Below are 16818 nucleotides of genomic sequence, written 5' to 3'. Positions count from 1 at the left end.
TGGCCAGCACAATCACCCAATTTGAATGCGCCTGAATTTTTCTAGTGAGGATACTAAAGATTTAAGCATAAGCTACATGTCGTCACATTGTGGATGAACGCAAGAAAAGAATGTGTACAGCTGTGGAGCAGATTCCACTGAACATACTGGGTCAGATGATGGAAGCTTTTGTTTGCCACCTGGAGGAATGCACAGAATGAGATGGTGACTATTTGTATGGTGTTATATTAAAAAACAAGTACTTGGCATATATATTTTTTGTTTCCAATGTGTGTTTCAATAAATTTGCCAATTTGTTTCAAAGTTAAATACTTTTTATATCCCACTGTTAATGCTGTTGAACTCTGTATAAGTTATGGCAATTGCTACCAGCTTACAGCCAACTGCACCAAGAATCAGGTCGATCTTTAGTGAAATCTGCAGTCATCCACAGAGGAAAGCCAATTTATTTAATTGTCAAATATGGCACAAAATTTCGAATATTATATATCTTTTCAGTTCAAGATTCTGTACAAGGGGAAAGAGGGAGAGTTAATTTTAAGTCTACATGATTTAAATTATGAATGACAATGTGACATTTTATTGGGAGTGACAGTCTAAAAGGAACATTCTTTGAAGTAGAAACCTTTAAGTAAACAGAAGAGTCAACTCAAATTATGCTGTGATGGAAGATTAAAGTGGAAGCATCAGAATTCAAATCAGTTCAGACATATTTCACAATATCTGTTCATGATAACGGTCATGGGGGCTTGTTGCAGACGATTTATAATACTATACAACACAAGAAAAAATATAACCAACAGTTGTAGGGGAATCTGTGTTGCCAAAACTAGCCTACATACTAGGGAGATCTACAAAAAGTTTCCCCAATGTGTTACCAAAAAAAGCGCTTTCACTGGCAACAGATACAGCAATGCTTGAGCTACTTTTCGACAATCACCAGAGAATCTATCTTACTGTGAGATAAACTGTTGTATTCATGTGTCTCAAAAGTCTGCCACTTGGAAATGGAACCAGTGTGTGGCAGTCTTCAGCTCTTCATCATTGTAAAAACGCTTTCTGGTTTTCTCAAGACTTACAGAAAGATGGAAATTACTAGGAGCAAGGAAAGAACTGTATGGTAGATGATCAAACAGCTTCCACAGCTTCCAGTCAAAGTAATAGTGAAACTGCTTTATTTCAGAGCTTTTTCTAAGCCCATAGGTGTTTGCAAAAGTTATTGAAAAGACTGTATTTATAAGGGCAACTGATAATTTCAGTTCACGTAATTTGCTGTCAAACATACAATATGAATTCCGAAGAGGTTTAGCAACTAAAAATGCTATCTTCCTTTTTCTCTGCGAGGCAATGGATAGATGAAATAAAAAATTCGGAACAGTAGGAGTCTTCTTTGATTTAACTAAGGCATTTGTGTTGATCACAAAGTATTACTACAGAAACTGAACCCATATGGAATAGGAGCAGCAGTTCACAACTGGTTTCACAAATACTTTAAGAACAGACAGCAAAAGGTCATTCTACACAGTAATGAGAAAGGCTATGAGATGACACATGTTTGGGGCACAGCTAAACAGGAAGTGTCGAAGAGGTCAGTGCTGTGACCATTGCTGTTTCTTATATATGATATAACAGATGATTCCTGGTACTAACGGATGTTGAGTGGAACATAGGCAATGTATCAAAAAGTGCAGTTAAGACAAGTTCATGCCTTGCAGAAAATAAACTGATGCTAAATCACAGTAAGACTCAGTTTTTACAGTTTCTATCACACCATTCCACTGAAACTGACATTTTGATTACACAGCATGGACAATTCAAATTCCTAGTGTTTAAATAGATAACCAGCTGTCATCAAAAGCCCATATTCAGGATCTTCTTCAAAACCTGAATGCTGCTATATTGACCATCATAACAGTATCTGCAGTAAGTGATAGTTGAACAGGAAAATTAGTCTACTTTGCTTATTTTCATTCATTTATGACATGGTATTACATTCTGAAGTAAGTCGTCTTATTTGGAGAGAGTATTTTTTGGCTCTGAAATGAGCAGTATGAGCAATATGTGGTATAAGTTAATGAGCCTCTTGTCAAGTCTGGTTCAGGAGTCTGGGAATTCTGATGTTCATCTCGATTGTAGAGCCACCACCATTTTCTGCAGAAGCATAGCATTGCAAACGCCACAGCCAGCCAACAGACACAGGATGTTGCTATACCGATTAAAAGACCATAGCTGTTTTCATATTAAAAGACAGAATAGGCCCAGCACCACAAACCATCCAGCACAGCAATAAAGCAGGGGTGTTACAGATTGAGCCAAGTAGTTTCTCAACCGGCAGAGTGCAGAAATGTTGTCAGAAACGTGACTAGATGTGGCGCCATGACACAGCAAATGAGATACTATCTTGTATAAACAGCTGTGACTCTAGCAGAAATTCACAGCCTTGCAGACCAATGATGAAAGGGCTATGCCGGGCACCATCACACCGAAGAATACCCCTCCTGCAGTGTGGACAGCACCTGTTAGTGCCAAAACTGCCTTCTGGGACTGTCTTCGCTTCACTGGTGGGCCACTCCAGGGTCATGCAGCAGCAGCAGCAGCTCGACTCCTGCCAGAGGGCAGTTGGTTGTGCTAGGGAGGCAGTTGGGGTGGTACAGCCACCCTCCCTTCTATGCTGGTGTAAGCACCTTGGTGCCTTGTGCCACCACTCATGTGCACGACTTCCCACTTGGAGGTTGGCACCCTATGCAAAAGTTCCGGTCCCTTCTTGCATCGCGGACAGCACATGCACAGTGTGGCATGTGCAACTGGGCTACATATTACTGGTCAGTCAGTCAGAGTCATCAGCATTCTGGGGTATATATGTCAGAGGTTGCTGGCCGGATGATGGTCAACACCACATCGCTGTTACCCACCTCACTACAAGCTGCTAGGGGCATGGCCACCATACTGCAGCATCTGAGTGTAGCTCCTAAAGCTATAACAAAGTGATTGACTTTTATGTGAGTGCAGGCTTTCTCAGGGAATTTCATACATGAAGTCTTCAGTTGTCAGACCAGTAGCGTCGTCGTCTTGTAGCAATGTTTCGAAGGAATGCATCTCTATCTTCAGGCGAAGTACCAGGATATCGTCGGTCGCAGGCTGATATCTCTGCTGGACCGCTCTCCCCTTCCTCCTGCCAGCCAATCACGCGCCCACGGAATTGCCCAATGCGCCTTGAGCCGCCAGTGGTTGGGGGGGGATGCATGTGCGGGGTTCGTGTCCCGGCATCCATCTCTGTCTGCTCCGTCCGTGGCCCTTGGTGGCACAGAAAGTTCTGCTCTGGTTTTCCTGATTGCAGGCTCCCAGGCTTTACTGATATGGTAGCCACTGTCACGGTTGATTAGGTTGTCGTGTAACCGTATCAACAAAAGCAAAATGAGGATAATGGAATGTTGTAGAATTAAGTCGGGTGATGCTGAGGGAATTACATTAGGAAATGAGACACTTAAAGTAGTAAAAGAGTTTTGTTATTTTGGGAGCAAAATAACTGACGATGGTCGAAGTAGAGAGGATATAAAATGTAGACTGGCATTGGCAAGGAAAGTGTTTCTGAAGAAGAAAAATTTGTTAACATCGAGTATAGATTTAAATGTCAGGAAGTCGTTTCTTAAAGTATTTGTATGGAGCGTAGCCATGTATGGAAGTGAAACTTGGACAATAAATAGTTTTGACAAGAAGAGAATCGAAGTTTTCAAAATGTGGTGCTACAGAAGAATGCTGAAGATTGGATGGGTAGATCACATTACTAATGAGGAGGTACTGAACAGAATTGGGGAGAAGAGGAGTTTGTGGCACAACTTGACTAGAAGAAGGGATTGGTTGGTAGGACATGTTCTGAAGCATCGAGGGATCACCAATTTAGTATTGGAGGTCAGCGTGGAGGGTAAAAATCGTAGAGGGAGACCAAGAGATGAATACACTAAGCAGATTCAGAAGGATGTAAGCTGCAGTATGTACTGGGAGATGAAGCAGCTTGCACAGGATAGAGTAGCATGGAGAGCTACATCAAACCAGTCTCAGGACTGAAGACCACGACAACAACAACAGTTCAGACTGGTCAGTACTGTTGTGGAAAGTCAGTATGGAGGCAGAAGAGTGTACTAATGGTGCTTTTGTTCAAACAAGTTGCAGTACTGGTAGAGCACAAGCATCTGAATGTCATAAAACAACAAATGGAACAAAATGTGGCATTCGCTTTGTACTGTATGATCTGGATGAACCAGACCAAGATTTGTTGCTATGGAGATCCAGGATACACCCTGTGGGCACAAGAAGTACAGTTCCAGGAAACTTTAGTGTTTGTTATCATCATATGAAAGTGTTTCTGGATAAGTATTCTTTCCTACAAAGAAATTGTTTTGATCAATTTTGGATTCATAAGAAGACAGTGAAGCGTAGCCTCAGAGAAGTTGTTATAAAATCAGTACTGAAAGTGAATCAGTGCATGGGACTTAACATGAAACCAGGAAAACAGTTATGTTTCAGGTGTATTACACTGCTAAAAAATGAAGAATCTTCTGATAATTTACATGGCAGTGACGAAGAGTATCAGCCACCTACAACCACAGCAGATGAGCAATTAAATACTTCAGTGACTGCTCTTGGTTTGTCTCCCATGAAGACACACAAAGTTGGGAAAGAGACAGGCCCAGCTATGGTAGAAGAAAACTACAAGAAGCTCAAATGGAATTAAAACACAAAATAGCTGACACACTAATGGTGGAAGAGGAGGAACTATCTGCTCCAAAGGAACAGAAATCATGCCAGAAATGCTCTGATTTGGACAAAATTGTGCATGATTTGAAAGAAAAATGTGCCATATTCACACACCAGAAAATAGTAGCTATTCTCATCCTTGCACCTTCCAGCTGGTCTATTGACTACACTGCAAAGGAATTCAATGTTTCTACATACATGGCAAAGCAAGCTAGGAAAATAAAAGCAACCCAAGGAGTGCTTCCACAATTTCAGCAGGCTCAGGGTAAGCAATTGAGTTCAGAAATAAAGGTGCTAGTGTCGGAGTTTTACGAAAATAATGACTATAGCCGAATAATGCCTGGAAAAAAAGACTAACGGTGAAAATGGGAAAGGTACGTGTACAGATGCAAAAAAGATTGTTGCTATGCAACATATCAGAACTATATGTAGAATTCAAGGAAAAGTATGCCAATACCAAAGTAGGTTTATCATCTTTTTTCAATCTTCGGCCAAAATGGGTTGTGCCTGTAAGTGCAAGGGACACACACAATGTTTGTGTATGTGAGACCCATTAAAATGCTAAGCTGATGTTTGCTGCTATAAAGGATTCTGGTCTGGATTACAAAGGTGCAATGAAGCTGCTAGTGTGTGACATCAGTTCCTACCAGTGCATGATACACAGGTGAGAAAAGTGTCCTGGTAAGGCAAATCTTGCAGAACACATGAATAACAAACTGTGGGTGACAATGAACTTGTTTCTTATAAACAATGGACACACATGGATCGCACAAGTCTTGAAACAAAGCAAAGTACAGTGGAAGATTTTATTGAAATGTGTTGTCAAAAAATGGACAAACTGACCACACACAGCTTCACAGAAACAGCACAATCGGCTTATCTCCAGTTTTGTAAGGATAATTTGAAACAAGATGAAATTGTAGTAATACTAGACTTTTCTGAAAATTGTGCATTTATAGTTCAAGATGCCATCCAAGGATAGCATTGGGACAACAGTCAAGCAACTCTCCGGCCATTTGCGATTTACTATAGAGGTGAATCAGGTGACGTGTCTGTCATGAACCTGTGCATTTTTAGTGACTGTTTAATTCATGCTGCCATTGCAGTTCATGCCCACATTTGCACTGTCATGGCATATGTGAAAAACAAGCTGCCTCACATACATTTTGCGAAATACTTCAGTGATGAGGCAGCTAGTCAGTACAAAAACTGTAAAAATCTCGAAAATTTATGATGCATTACCATGATTTTCAGATTCACACAGAATGGAATTTTTTCGCAACAAGTCATGGTAAACACGTATGTGATGGTATTGGTGCTACCATTAAGCGCATGGCATCACGAGCTAGTCTGCAGCACCCTACAGAAGGTCACATTCTAACACGTCTTCAATTATTTAGCTGGGTACAGAAAAATATCTCTGGCATACAATCATTCTATGTTTCGAAAGATGAGGTGAAATCAGTCGAAGAGTTGCTAAAAAGCAGACTAGAACATGTTAAAACTGTTGCAGGCACAAGGAGCCATCATCACTTCTCTCCAGCGGACTCTGACAATGTTCAGATGAGCAGACTGTCCGATTATAACTATAGGTTCATGCAGAACATGTGTCTTCACAGTGTGTCTGACTCAGGATTCAGAAGCAAAAGCAGCAACATACAACCAGGTTGCTATGTTATTGCTGTTTATGATAACAAATGGTACTTAGAATGTGTTGCAGAGTGCTGTGAAGCAGAGGGTGATGTATTTGTGAACTTCATGGCAGCAGCAGGACCGGCAAGATCATTTCATTGGCCACATTTGACAGACGGGTGTTGGATTCCTTTTGAACATATTCTTATGACATTTCTAGTTCCTACCACAGTGTCAGGAAGACATTTCAATTTGCCACTCAATGTACAGAGTAGAGTAGCTGAAGTGTGGGAGAACTTCTGTTTGAAGCACAATCGACTGGTTTTTAGCAGTTAAGGTGCAATAAACATTAATGATAGGTTGTATTAATCTGTCTATATGTTGTTGCTTAGTGATTAAACAGTTGTGGGAGAGGATAAGAAGAGGCAGAACAGTTTACGATATGTTTTTACAAAATTGTGTTGTGGAACAATAGCCACATCACTAAATACATCTGTCAACTTCCATTGTACACAAATGTCTTGCAATAACATGCTGAAATTTTGAGATATATATCATTATGGTCTACTTATGCAGTGTGTGAAATTTGGCTTGGATACCACTTGTCCCTTTTGTGCTACCACACTTCGAAAATCCATGTTTTTCAGGTAATTTTTCAAATTTTTGTATTTTCGTGTGCATGTAACTCTGTTTGCGTGACTCATATGGGTAAGATGAGTTCTGTGTGTATTTAGGCCAAATTAAGCTCACCACACAAAAAATATAGGTAACCCTTTGAGTGAATTATATTTGGCATAGAGGGCACCTACAATATGTACCTTTTAACGTATTACATTATTTTAATCACATTTTGGAATTTTTTATTTTCCCTCAGAAATATGTTGTTGGTGTTTTGATTCATGGAGCGTGTTCTCTTAATGGATGTTACTGGGTTGTAAAAATTTCACTGGACTGTGTGGAATAGTTCCAAAGTTATTAAGACCTGAAGTTGGGTCTGAAGATAGATTGCCAGATGCGGGTTGCAATTTCCGGGTCTCGCCACCTTCTTTCACAAGTCGTAATTCTGGAACTAATTGGCAGGGGAAATTACTACTTTGTACATGAGTGTTCCACACATGGTAGAATTAGTGTACTGAATTTCAGTCAAATCTGAGACTATGAGCTCGAGGCCCTGGTTTAACTGACATGGAATGACCCTCATATAAACTCTCTGCTACTCATTGGCATAGGATTTTTGTACATTTTACTTTCTCTATTATTACTTTTCTGATGTTAATTTCATGTACACACTTGTTCCATGCCAATGGAAATTTGCTTCTCACTTTGGTACTATGAAACTAAATGTGCAAAATAAAATAAAAACCTCTTTCAGAATATTTGTGTGCTAGCCATACATGGGCATGCAGTGTCAGATCATATGAAAAACCTGTATTGAGAATTCCATGCTGGTTGTTTTGAACTGCTCATTGTAATTTCCACAGTGTTTCACAATAATGGAATGGTCAGCATTCACTGTTTCACCTATGGGTAGAAACTCAGCGAGTAGAATACCCTTGCTGTCCCTGAACTCTGTTCACATCACTTTCCACAATGACAGTCCATTTGAACTTTGTCTTGATCAGAGGATTATAGTGGCACCAATGCCTCAACAGCTGCTTCATTTCCAGAATAAAGTGAGCAACCAACATCTTATCACCATTGACAATACTGTCGAGGAAGATGTTGCTGTCGTCATGATACCACTGCAGGAACTTCAACATTGCTCGTAAGTGATTAACTTCGTTTTATGGTGTCAGGTTTTGCAGCACCCACTTTTTTCAAAATTTTCAGACGACAACTGTCAGGTGTACCAGACAAAGGTCATAAGCAAACAGCTGGTTTGTCACTAGTGTAGACAATTTTCCAAAGATCAATACTGAATAGTGACTACCTTTTGGAGTTGGTAGGGCACTACATTATAGAGAACGCTCTTCCCACGATTATGGATCTCAGCAGCCTAATTCTGCAGATATCGTGATCCGTACTGGATGAAATTGTTGCCACGCAGCTACTTTACAATTTGCATTGAGAAAAGTACCATCAAATGGGGTGAAGTTGACCAAAAAGTTTAAAAAATGTTAAATAACCATACACTGGTGATGAAAATTGTTTTATTTATTGTATTTACCACGCAAAAGCTCTTAATTCATGGCAATGGCTAAATGAATTCCGGATCTCTATTTGAACACTAATCATTTTCAGAAGGACTAGTTTTAACTTTTTTAATGGGCTAAATCTTTTATTTGTGTGACTGGCATAAACCTGGTCATATGTCTAGGTCTTGTGCAAGTCATGTGCTGAACCTTTACAATGACAACTAGAGCAATAATGAAAGTTAATTATACTTATTTACCAATTTATAGACACACACAAAAATTTCACAGTTTTTTGTGGAACCAGTGTGAAGTTTAATATCTTTTCTCCAATTGTTCTTTTGGCTGGTTGGTTGATTTAGGGGAGGAGACCAAACAATTAGGTCGTCGGCCCCATCAGATTAGAGAAGCACGGGGATGGAAGTCGGCTGTGCCCTTTCAAGGAACTATCACAGTATCTGCCTGAAGTGATTTAGGAATATGATGGAGAACCTAAATCAGATTGACTGGATGCGGGTTTGAACAGTTATCCTCCCAAATGCAAGTCCAGTGTGCTAACCACTGTGCCACCTTGTTGGTAGTTGTTCTTTTAGGAACAAACATTTGTAAATGGGGGCAAGAATGTGATATAATGAATGCGGCAACTATGTGACACACTGGATACAACAGCACTGTCCATAACAGTCTAGTTGTGAAGTGTGATCATTCTTGCAGTGGGCTGTTGTTAACTTATAGATTGTCTCATAGGTCACTGTTCTGTTTTTTGCATAATTCAGTTGAGATTGTAAGAGTTGAAAACGTCACATGTGTACATACAAAAACCAGGTTACTTCACAAAATATAGCCTGGATGTTTTAGAACTATGGCTCACAGAAATTTTAAATGCAAAAATAAGTATGAACAACACTAAGCTAGGAGTATAAAATTCCCAAAGGAAGCTGCGAAGCTGATGAACTGGTTTTAGGGTCATCATGGTAAAACCAAAGTTGATTAGCCAGATTTTAATGCTAAAGAAGTAGTGTGTGTGTAATTTCATAAAGCAAATTTGTGATCACCATTTCTGTCCTTAAACTTCCTTTGTATGTCATTCTGAAATTAGTATTAAATTTAATTATTATGCTCAATTTATTTCTCAATTATTGAAAAAGTTTCAGAACAATTAAATTCACTCTAGTGTCAAACGATCCACAATTATCACAACAGATATTCAGTCAACTTCACCCTCAGGTAGTCAAATTCACCCTATATGATGGTATCACTGAACGAACCTCACAGTTGGAAGAAGAAAACACAAAGGGCCACCATTTTCAACCACTGCTCCAGAACTACTGACAACAGTCGAGACTATTTGCCCATCACACGATCGTTACTTCACAGCACTGTTGCACATGCACTGTATTTCCCACTGAATAAGTTTTCTTTTAAAAAAACCTTGATTTCCAAATTATACTTGTGTTATTGCTGCAGAGCTGTGGACCTGTCAGAGGGAATAATTAAACAATAATACAAAAGCCACTGTGGAGAGAAGAGTAGTGTGAAGGGAGCTTTGCAATCTTCACACAATGCATCCACAATAAACTATTGTTGTGAATGTTGAAGTGAAATATGGAGGTAACAAAAGCTTAAAGCCTAAATGTAACTAAAAGTGAAAGAAACTCCCTTGTACACCTAGAACAAATTACTATTTTATTTTATTGACATACATTGTACACACCATGCAGCCAGCACCATATTACATCAGCAGATTAGTAATATATCTGATGACTACAACAAAGTCATGTAAGTATACACAGAGCACATAGTAGCTCATAATTAGATGTACAGATTGCAATCTGTTAAAGACAATAATTATTTTGTAAGTTCTTGTATTTTCTGATGTAAGGACAGCGCTGATATTCATAGGAAATTAGGTGTTTCAGTCTGATTAGTATCTTGCACAAAGTTACTTACTGATCACCAAAGCACTCACATTTAAAACACTTTCTGCCTTTGAGTCACATAAAGTTGGAAAATGTTTAACACCTATCCTCTAGAAGTGACTGATATTAAGATACCATCTGCCAAATGTGCAGTCCATGGAACACTAACTTCCAGAGGATGCAAATTGTTCATTATAGCACTGATGCCCATGTTTCTTCCTGCACTACTTGTACGCATTAATGACTTCACTAAGTTCAGGGAAGTGATTCAATGAACTGAAACTGGGGACAAGTAAGTGCTTGCTGTACGATGCATCCTTGAAATGATGTCCCTTAGCTAGTTTTATTGGTGACCTTGGTGTGATGGACCAGAGAGAAAGTTCACTACAGTTGCATATACTACTATAGCTCAACCAGTTTTTGCATTATGTTCATAAAACGAACATTGTTTTCCTTCCATATTTCTGAGTGTTGGTAGCTGATAGTTACACTTTATGAGCTACATATGATCAAGATCTTTTTCACTCCAAGCGGCTTTATGAAATCACGATTCCCACTACCTCCGCAGTAAACCCTACTGTGTTCTGAGGGAGGGAGTATGAATGTTCTGTTTAGAGATAAGGACAAAAGCAGGAGCTACCCGTATATTGTACGACAGTTTCATTTCAACCAGTCAGTGACTATTCGAATTGCGCCAGGTCACTCCCTTTGCACGGTTGCCCTGAATATGTAGTTAATATTTGACATTTCACCTTTTGGGTACCAGGTGAATGATGCACGAATTTAGAACAGAGAGGGGAATTTGAAGTGCTGTTTAATCTCACGAACTGTGTTGTAAGGAAGTGTTATTGCTGATTAGTGACTTATTTAATGACACAGTTTCTAGAAACATATGATAATGGGTCTAAAGACACTCCTGTAGCTAAGACAATTTTTAAATAATGAGTGGTTCCAGAGTTTGAATTTCCTGCAGCAAATTGAACCAACAGGAAAAAGTGTCTAATGTGAAGAAGTATTTTTTTCAAGAACTGAGGATTGGTTAGTGTTGAAGGCACACAGTTTTTAACACAGCACTACCGTAATTTTTCTAATTTGATGAGTGCTAATTTAGTGTCTCAGGGGTAAAAACCACTCCGTAACACATTTCACATTTGACAAATAAAGGATAGCATTGAGGTAGGATGCTGACCCATTAAAGTATGGGCCAAGACACACTTAATCCTTGTTGTAGCCCCAGAAGGAGAAATCTCACACGAGTACACCACATAAGTTTTTAGGTGTAGGTTAGTCACAAGAATCATGCAGTTTAGGTTGATGTTATTGTACCATCTCCCAATTTCATCTGCACCACAAGATGCTGCTGACATTTGAAAATGAACAAGTTGGTGATTTCTAAGGTGATATTGTTAGTCCACTATAACAACCAATCATCATGTAATATGGCAACACTGTGTACACTGTTGCAAGTATACTGGAGAAACAAGCCATTTCTTGTGCTTGTTACAGCCACCATTCCAGTCTTGTTAACAATACAATCCATATGTTTGCTAATGATGAACTTAATGCAGTTGGCATGACCAGCTCTTTCCTTTGAATGTGTATGAGCACAATTAATTGTGTCACCCGTATCAGCAGGAGCAACTTCTTTGCTTACATTTCACTGAGGACAAACAGAAGCAGTTGTTGCAGATCAATGACATATGTAAGGGTAACAAATGACGTTAATCCTTGGGAAGGCTTGCTTATCAGTTGAAATCCTTCATTGTAATGTGTGTGGCAAGAAAGTGATACCAATTGAAATAAGAGATGAGGTGATTACATTCACAAAGCCTTTTATACAGACTGACTATTTATGACGCTCAGAATGTATTCCATTTCTAATGATCTTTACCTTCAGACACATGTCCACCTTAGCAGCATAGCAAGTCAGTGAGGCACAGAAAGACTTCCAAGCATTACTTTTGCAATGCTTCAGGGATCACATCACCCTCTTGCCAACGTGTTCTTAGTTTAGGTACCTGTCCTGTGGGCTGTAGTCTAAATTCTCTCAATGCTAATCATCTTAAAGCCACAGCTTGAGAGTGTTCTGGTTTCTGCCATATTGTGTCAATTTACTGCAGGGGGCCATGAACATTTTTGCTGGGATGCGTGTGAAAGACACTGTCTCTGATACGGCCACAAATTTCAATAAGCTTTGTCATATTTCTACTTAACTAGCCCAGTTATTTGGAGCAGAAGAGGGGAGCCTGTAGTCAAAGTGAACAGAATGAGGTCATATCTGACACAATGGCATCTTTAAGATATTAGCAAGAGATTGACACTTCTTTTAATAAGGTGAAAGTAGCATTGTGGACTAAGGTCATTTAATAATATTAGTTTATGAGATTCCAACTGTGAAAAAATAACCACACTGTTTTGGTCTCTTGCCTCACAGTTCAATGATGCAGCATGGGAATTGCGGTTGCTGCATATTAAGTATGGTAAGTGGGCATGTGAGGAGATTTTCTGTCATACATCATTTGATGTTACTGATCTCAGCGAATAGATAAATTAAAAGTGAATAAATGAAATACTTAGTAGTTTTAGAAGTACTGTGAGAAGCTAAAGTGCCGATCACAGCACGTGCAATATACCGCAATTTATTTTTTTATATACTATGACTTGATGGAAGTATATATTACTACATAGTGAAACCCCAAAGACTATCTGACCACAGTAGCAGCAGAACCTAATTATCTTCCTGCATTTCATCGAATAATGGCAAATTACAACCAAAGTCTGAAATTTGGGAAATACGGAAGCGTCCGATTCCGCCCGTCTGCTTTGACCCATGACGTTACAAATATGGCGGAAATGACCATAAACCACGATTCCAATATGGTGCATATAAAGTCGGTACGTACACATTATGAGGATGAAAATACATCGAAAAACAAACACACACACTTTCCACAAAAAGCCTAATGACACTAACGGGACAAGTGCGGGAAATAGGGTGTTTTTGGGTGGGGGCAAACTAAATATAAACAAATTTAGACACCCACCCCCACACAAAATGACGACAAAAACCGACATCACAAAACTCCCCAAATACCACTAAACACAATTATCATCTGGAATCGGACACTTCCCTTGACCTATATAGCTCAACAGCAGCTCCCTATCCCATAAATTAGGATCAAACACTTTACTTGGCCTACATAGCTCAAAAACATCTCCCGATACCAATATCAACATACACAGCCACACATTGGGATCGAACACTTCCCTTGACCTGCACACTGTAATTTTATCCGTCATATCCATTCCTGAACAAAAGCAACAACCGATTCATTTTACTAAAATTACCACACGATGTACAGCGAACAACACTAAATTAACCTTCACACAAAATCTTTAACTCACTGAAACGAATTCCACTACAAACACAGCCGACACTAACAATTCTGGATAATGAGCAAAAGCAAACTGAGCCCATTACACAACACAAATGAAAACCCTGAACATACCACCAGAGAGCACAACAAACCACAACACGACGACATCTACAAACACGCCACACTCACAAACCAAACTCCGCACCATCATGACGTCACACACAACAACACCCTTACATCACGGGTCAAAGCCGACGCGTGGGATCGGACGCTTGCATCGACCCGAAATTTGATCATGAAGAGTTCATTATCAATTCCAGATTTTAGCGTATAATATGGTAAAATATCATTAATCATCTGAGTACCCATACTACTTGAAATTATGTAAGTTCATTACATCTTCTGTTTGATTTTTGTCAATTTTGATGCAGCATATTAACCAAACTTTTATTCATGTTTGAAACTGGCCACATTTCTAGATTAGAAGCCATCCTATTGAAGAAAGGTAAGTAGAGATGAAAGTTTGAATGGGAAACAATTCGCCACCATTGCCTCTGCCATCTTTGTGAAATTGATCTCTACAGGTTTTTTCAATTGTCATAGAAAGCACTGGATGCTTTATGTATCAGTGCAGTAGGGCCACAACTCACCTGATTTATACTGTTGAGTGTGGGGTTCTCGGATGTAAGTCAAGTCAAAATGTGGTAGCTTCTACTGTAACCATGCCACGATAATCCCTGAAGGGTTCCTTTAATTCTCATGCTTATTGTATTTTCCATCATCCTAATTTTGACTAGTAAATTAATCCTACAGTACCACATCCAGAAATTATTTTCTCTGTTGTCTTTTTGAGAACTCATACTTCTAATCCTTAAGTGACTACACTCTCCACAATTATTAAACACCGAAAACACAGCAGGCACAGAGAGGCACGTAAGGTTGCTAACACAGTGTATTTTTGGATCTAGACAAGCTTCCAAAACAAATGTGTCAAATTCCTAGTAAACAGCCAGTTTCTGACTGTGACCATCTATTGCTATTTTTTTTTTTTTTTTTTTTTATCCTGGCCACATGGCAAGCCTCTATTCAGACCTCTGCCTCTTAATAAATATTTTTCTTTATGCCTCCCTCAACAGTTAATGTAAACTGAGTGCTTTTACTTTCAATGTAATACTTAATTATGCTTAGCTAAGTACAGAAACAGGGCAGTTTTCTATATCTACCATACACACTTTAATCTTAGTTCAATTAGTACCTACGTATCTAATTTTATAAGCACAGAATACAGCTTTACCTACCTAGTGGTGTGTCAACCAAGACTGCACTGTATAGTTCTGCAGGTGTTGCAGCAACATGAATAGCCTCCATCTGTTCGAAACTCCCGAGTGGGTGACACTTTGGGATCAATTCTGATATTGGTCGCTGGTGTAAGGTTCCAGTGATAAGAAGAATGATGTTATCTATCATGTAGCTGTACCTGAAAAGTAAATATTTTACCTCACAACATCAATCGCTGTCAGAAAAATTCGATCATGCAATACAGTTTAGGGAGAGTGGTAAAACGAATCTTGGGGCTTTCCTAGCATCCTTCTATGACATCAAATCTTTTCATTCGCAAAGCGCTGTGGGATTTATACGCTTATGTTCAACTTCTCATCATCAATTTCATATTAATTGCGAAAGATTAAGCCAAATAAGATCGATGCAGTATTCAACGTAGTTGTTAAACGCAGGGCAGACGAGAACTTACATGCTATACTGTTACTTACGTAATATAGTCCAGAAAAGTGGACAATGGTTCAACTGCATGATGTCTCATGTGCTGAAATTCGATAACCAATTTTTCTCTCAGCTTATCATCGATGACAGACACTTGGAGTGGACTTGGTTCATTTGCTAAGAAGCTTCCATAATCTGTGCCCTGAAGATGTAACTTCAGATCTGGAACAAATTAAACTCCTGACAAAGGAATTCAGAAGTAAAATACGTCCAACGTCACAAAAATATTATTCATATATTTACCTTCAAGAGTTTCACATTGCACTAAGTTCAAGTAATCTGCCTGTTTCAAAATTCCACATTTGAACCCTCTACAGAGGCCTTCCAAGTAACCAGCATCAATATTGAACATACATCCAATCATTTCGAATTTGTAAAGAAAATAACAATTGATTTTTTTATATATTTACACTGCACTTCTATAACACTCGGCCCTTCCCACTTGCTCCACTTCCAATCAACTGTCATGTGATGTGTCAGAGACTTTATTTCACAAGAAATAGTCTTATCATCAAGGTCTTTCCTCGATTAATTCTCATAAATAATTAGATATTCCAGTAAGATACACAATCAACGCACTCTCCTGTTTCTCAACGACAATATTTTTGTTACCTTCCGTAATTGTTTTGCAGCTTCCAGCAGACTGCGTCGTACCATAGTGTAAACCGCATTCCCACAAATATGAAACTTGCGCAAGCATCCATGAACGACGGAGCCGGCAAGTCAACTTGCCTGTGGAAACAACCTGGCTGGCTCTGGCCCCTGTCCGAACGCAACGATCTGTCTGTGCATGCAAAAAATACCTGTTAAACTTGTGCGTTCACAACACACAGTATCAACTTTATGCTGGCCAGTCATCTTGTAACGGATATTTAAGTCCAAACTCGAAACGGAGTAAATCCTTCTGAGGCCAGCATTCGTAACTTATCTTCCAAAAAAATGAGTTAGTGCCAGAGGCAGATGGAACCATCTGCAATGGCTCCTTAAGCGACGGTAATACTCAAATATTAATATACTTGTCAAGTTACAAGGCGAATCGAACGATTGGCGAAATTGTTTGTGAACAAATATGGAATAGTACAAATATACATGGCAGTTCCGTGACGATGTTACGAACTTCCAGGGATGGTGGAGAAGAGTAAAATGTACAAATCTGAGGTAAAGGACCTTGGTCTAGAAACTACCTAGTCGAAAACTATAGTTGAAAGTCGTTCTGATACCTCC

The 16818-nt window shown here is 39.2% G+C and overlaps 1 protein-coding gene across 1 annotated transcript in view; it reads right to left on the bottom strand.

Annotated features, from left to right (window-relative positions):
* The window catches only part of LOC124615510 (V-type proton ATPase subunit d), a 68522-nt gene extending 52289 nt beyond the window's left edge, over window positions 1-16233 (bottom strand). Inside the window, exons 1-3 of the mRNA XM_047143469.1 lie at window positions 15838-16233; window positions 15585-15756; window positions 15114-15292 (exon numbers count right to left, since the gene is read on the bottom strand). Of these exons, the coding sequence (XP_046999425.1) occupies window positions 15114-15292; window positions 15585-15756; window positions 15838-15958 (472 nt within the window). The 5' untranslated portion in view covers window positions 15959-16233. The remainder of the gene's footprint in view (window positions 1-15113; window positions 15293-15584; window positions 15757-15837) is intronic.
* Between the last annotated feature and the right edge of the window lie 585 nt (window positions 16234-16818).

The sequence above is a fragment of the Schistocerca americana genome, chromosome 5 (genome assembly GCF_021461395.2).
Source record: "Schistocerca americana isolate TAMUIC-IGC-003095 chromosome 5, iqSchAmer2.1, whole genome shotgun sequence".
Lineage (NCBI taxonomy): Eukaryota > Metazoa > Arthropoda > Insecta > Orthoptera > Acrididae > Schistocerca > Schistocerca americana.
This window is presented reverse-complemented; position numbering and strand designations above follow the sequence as displayed.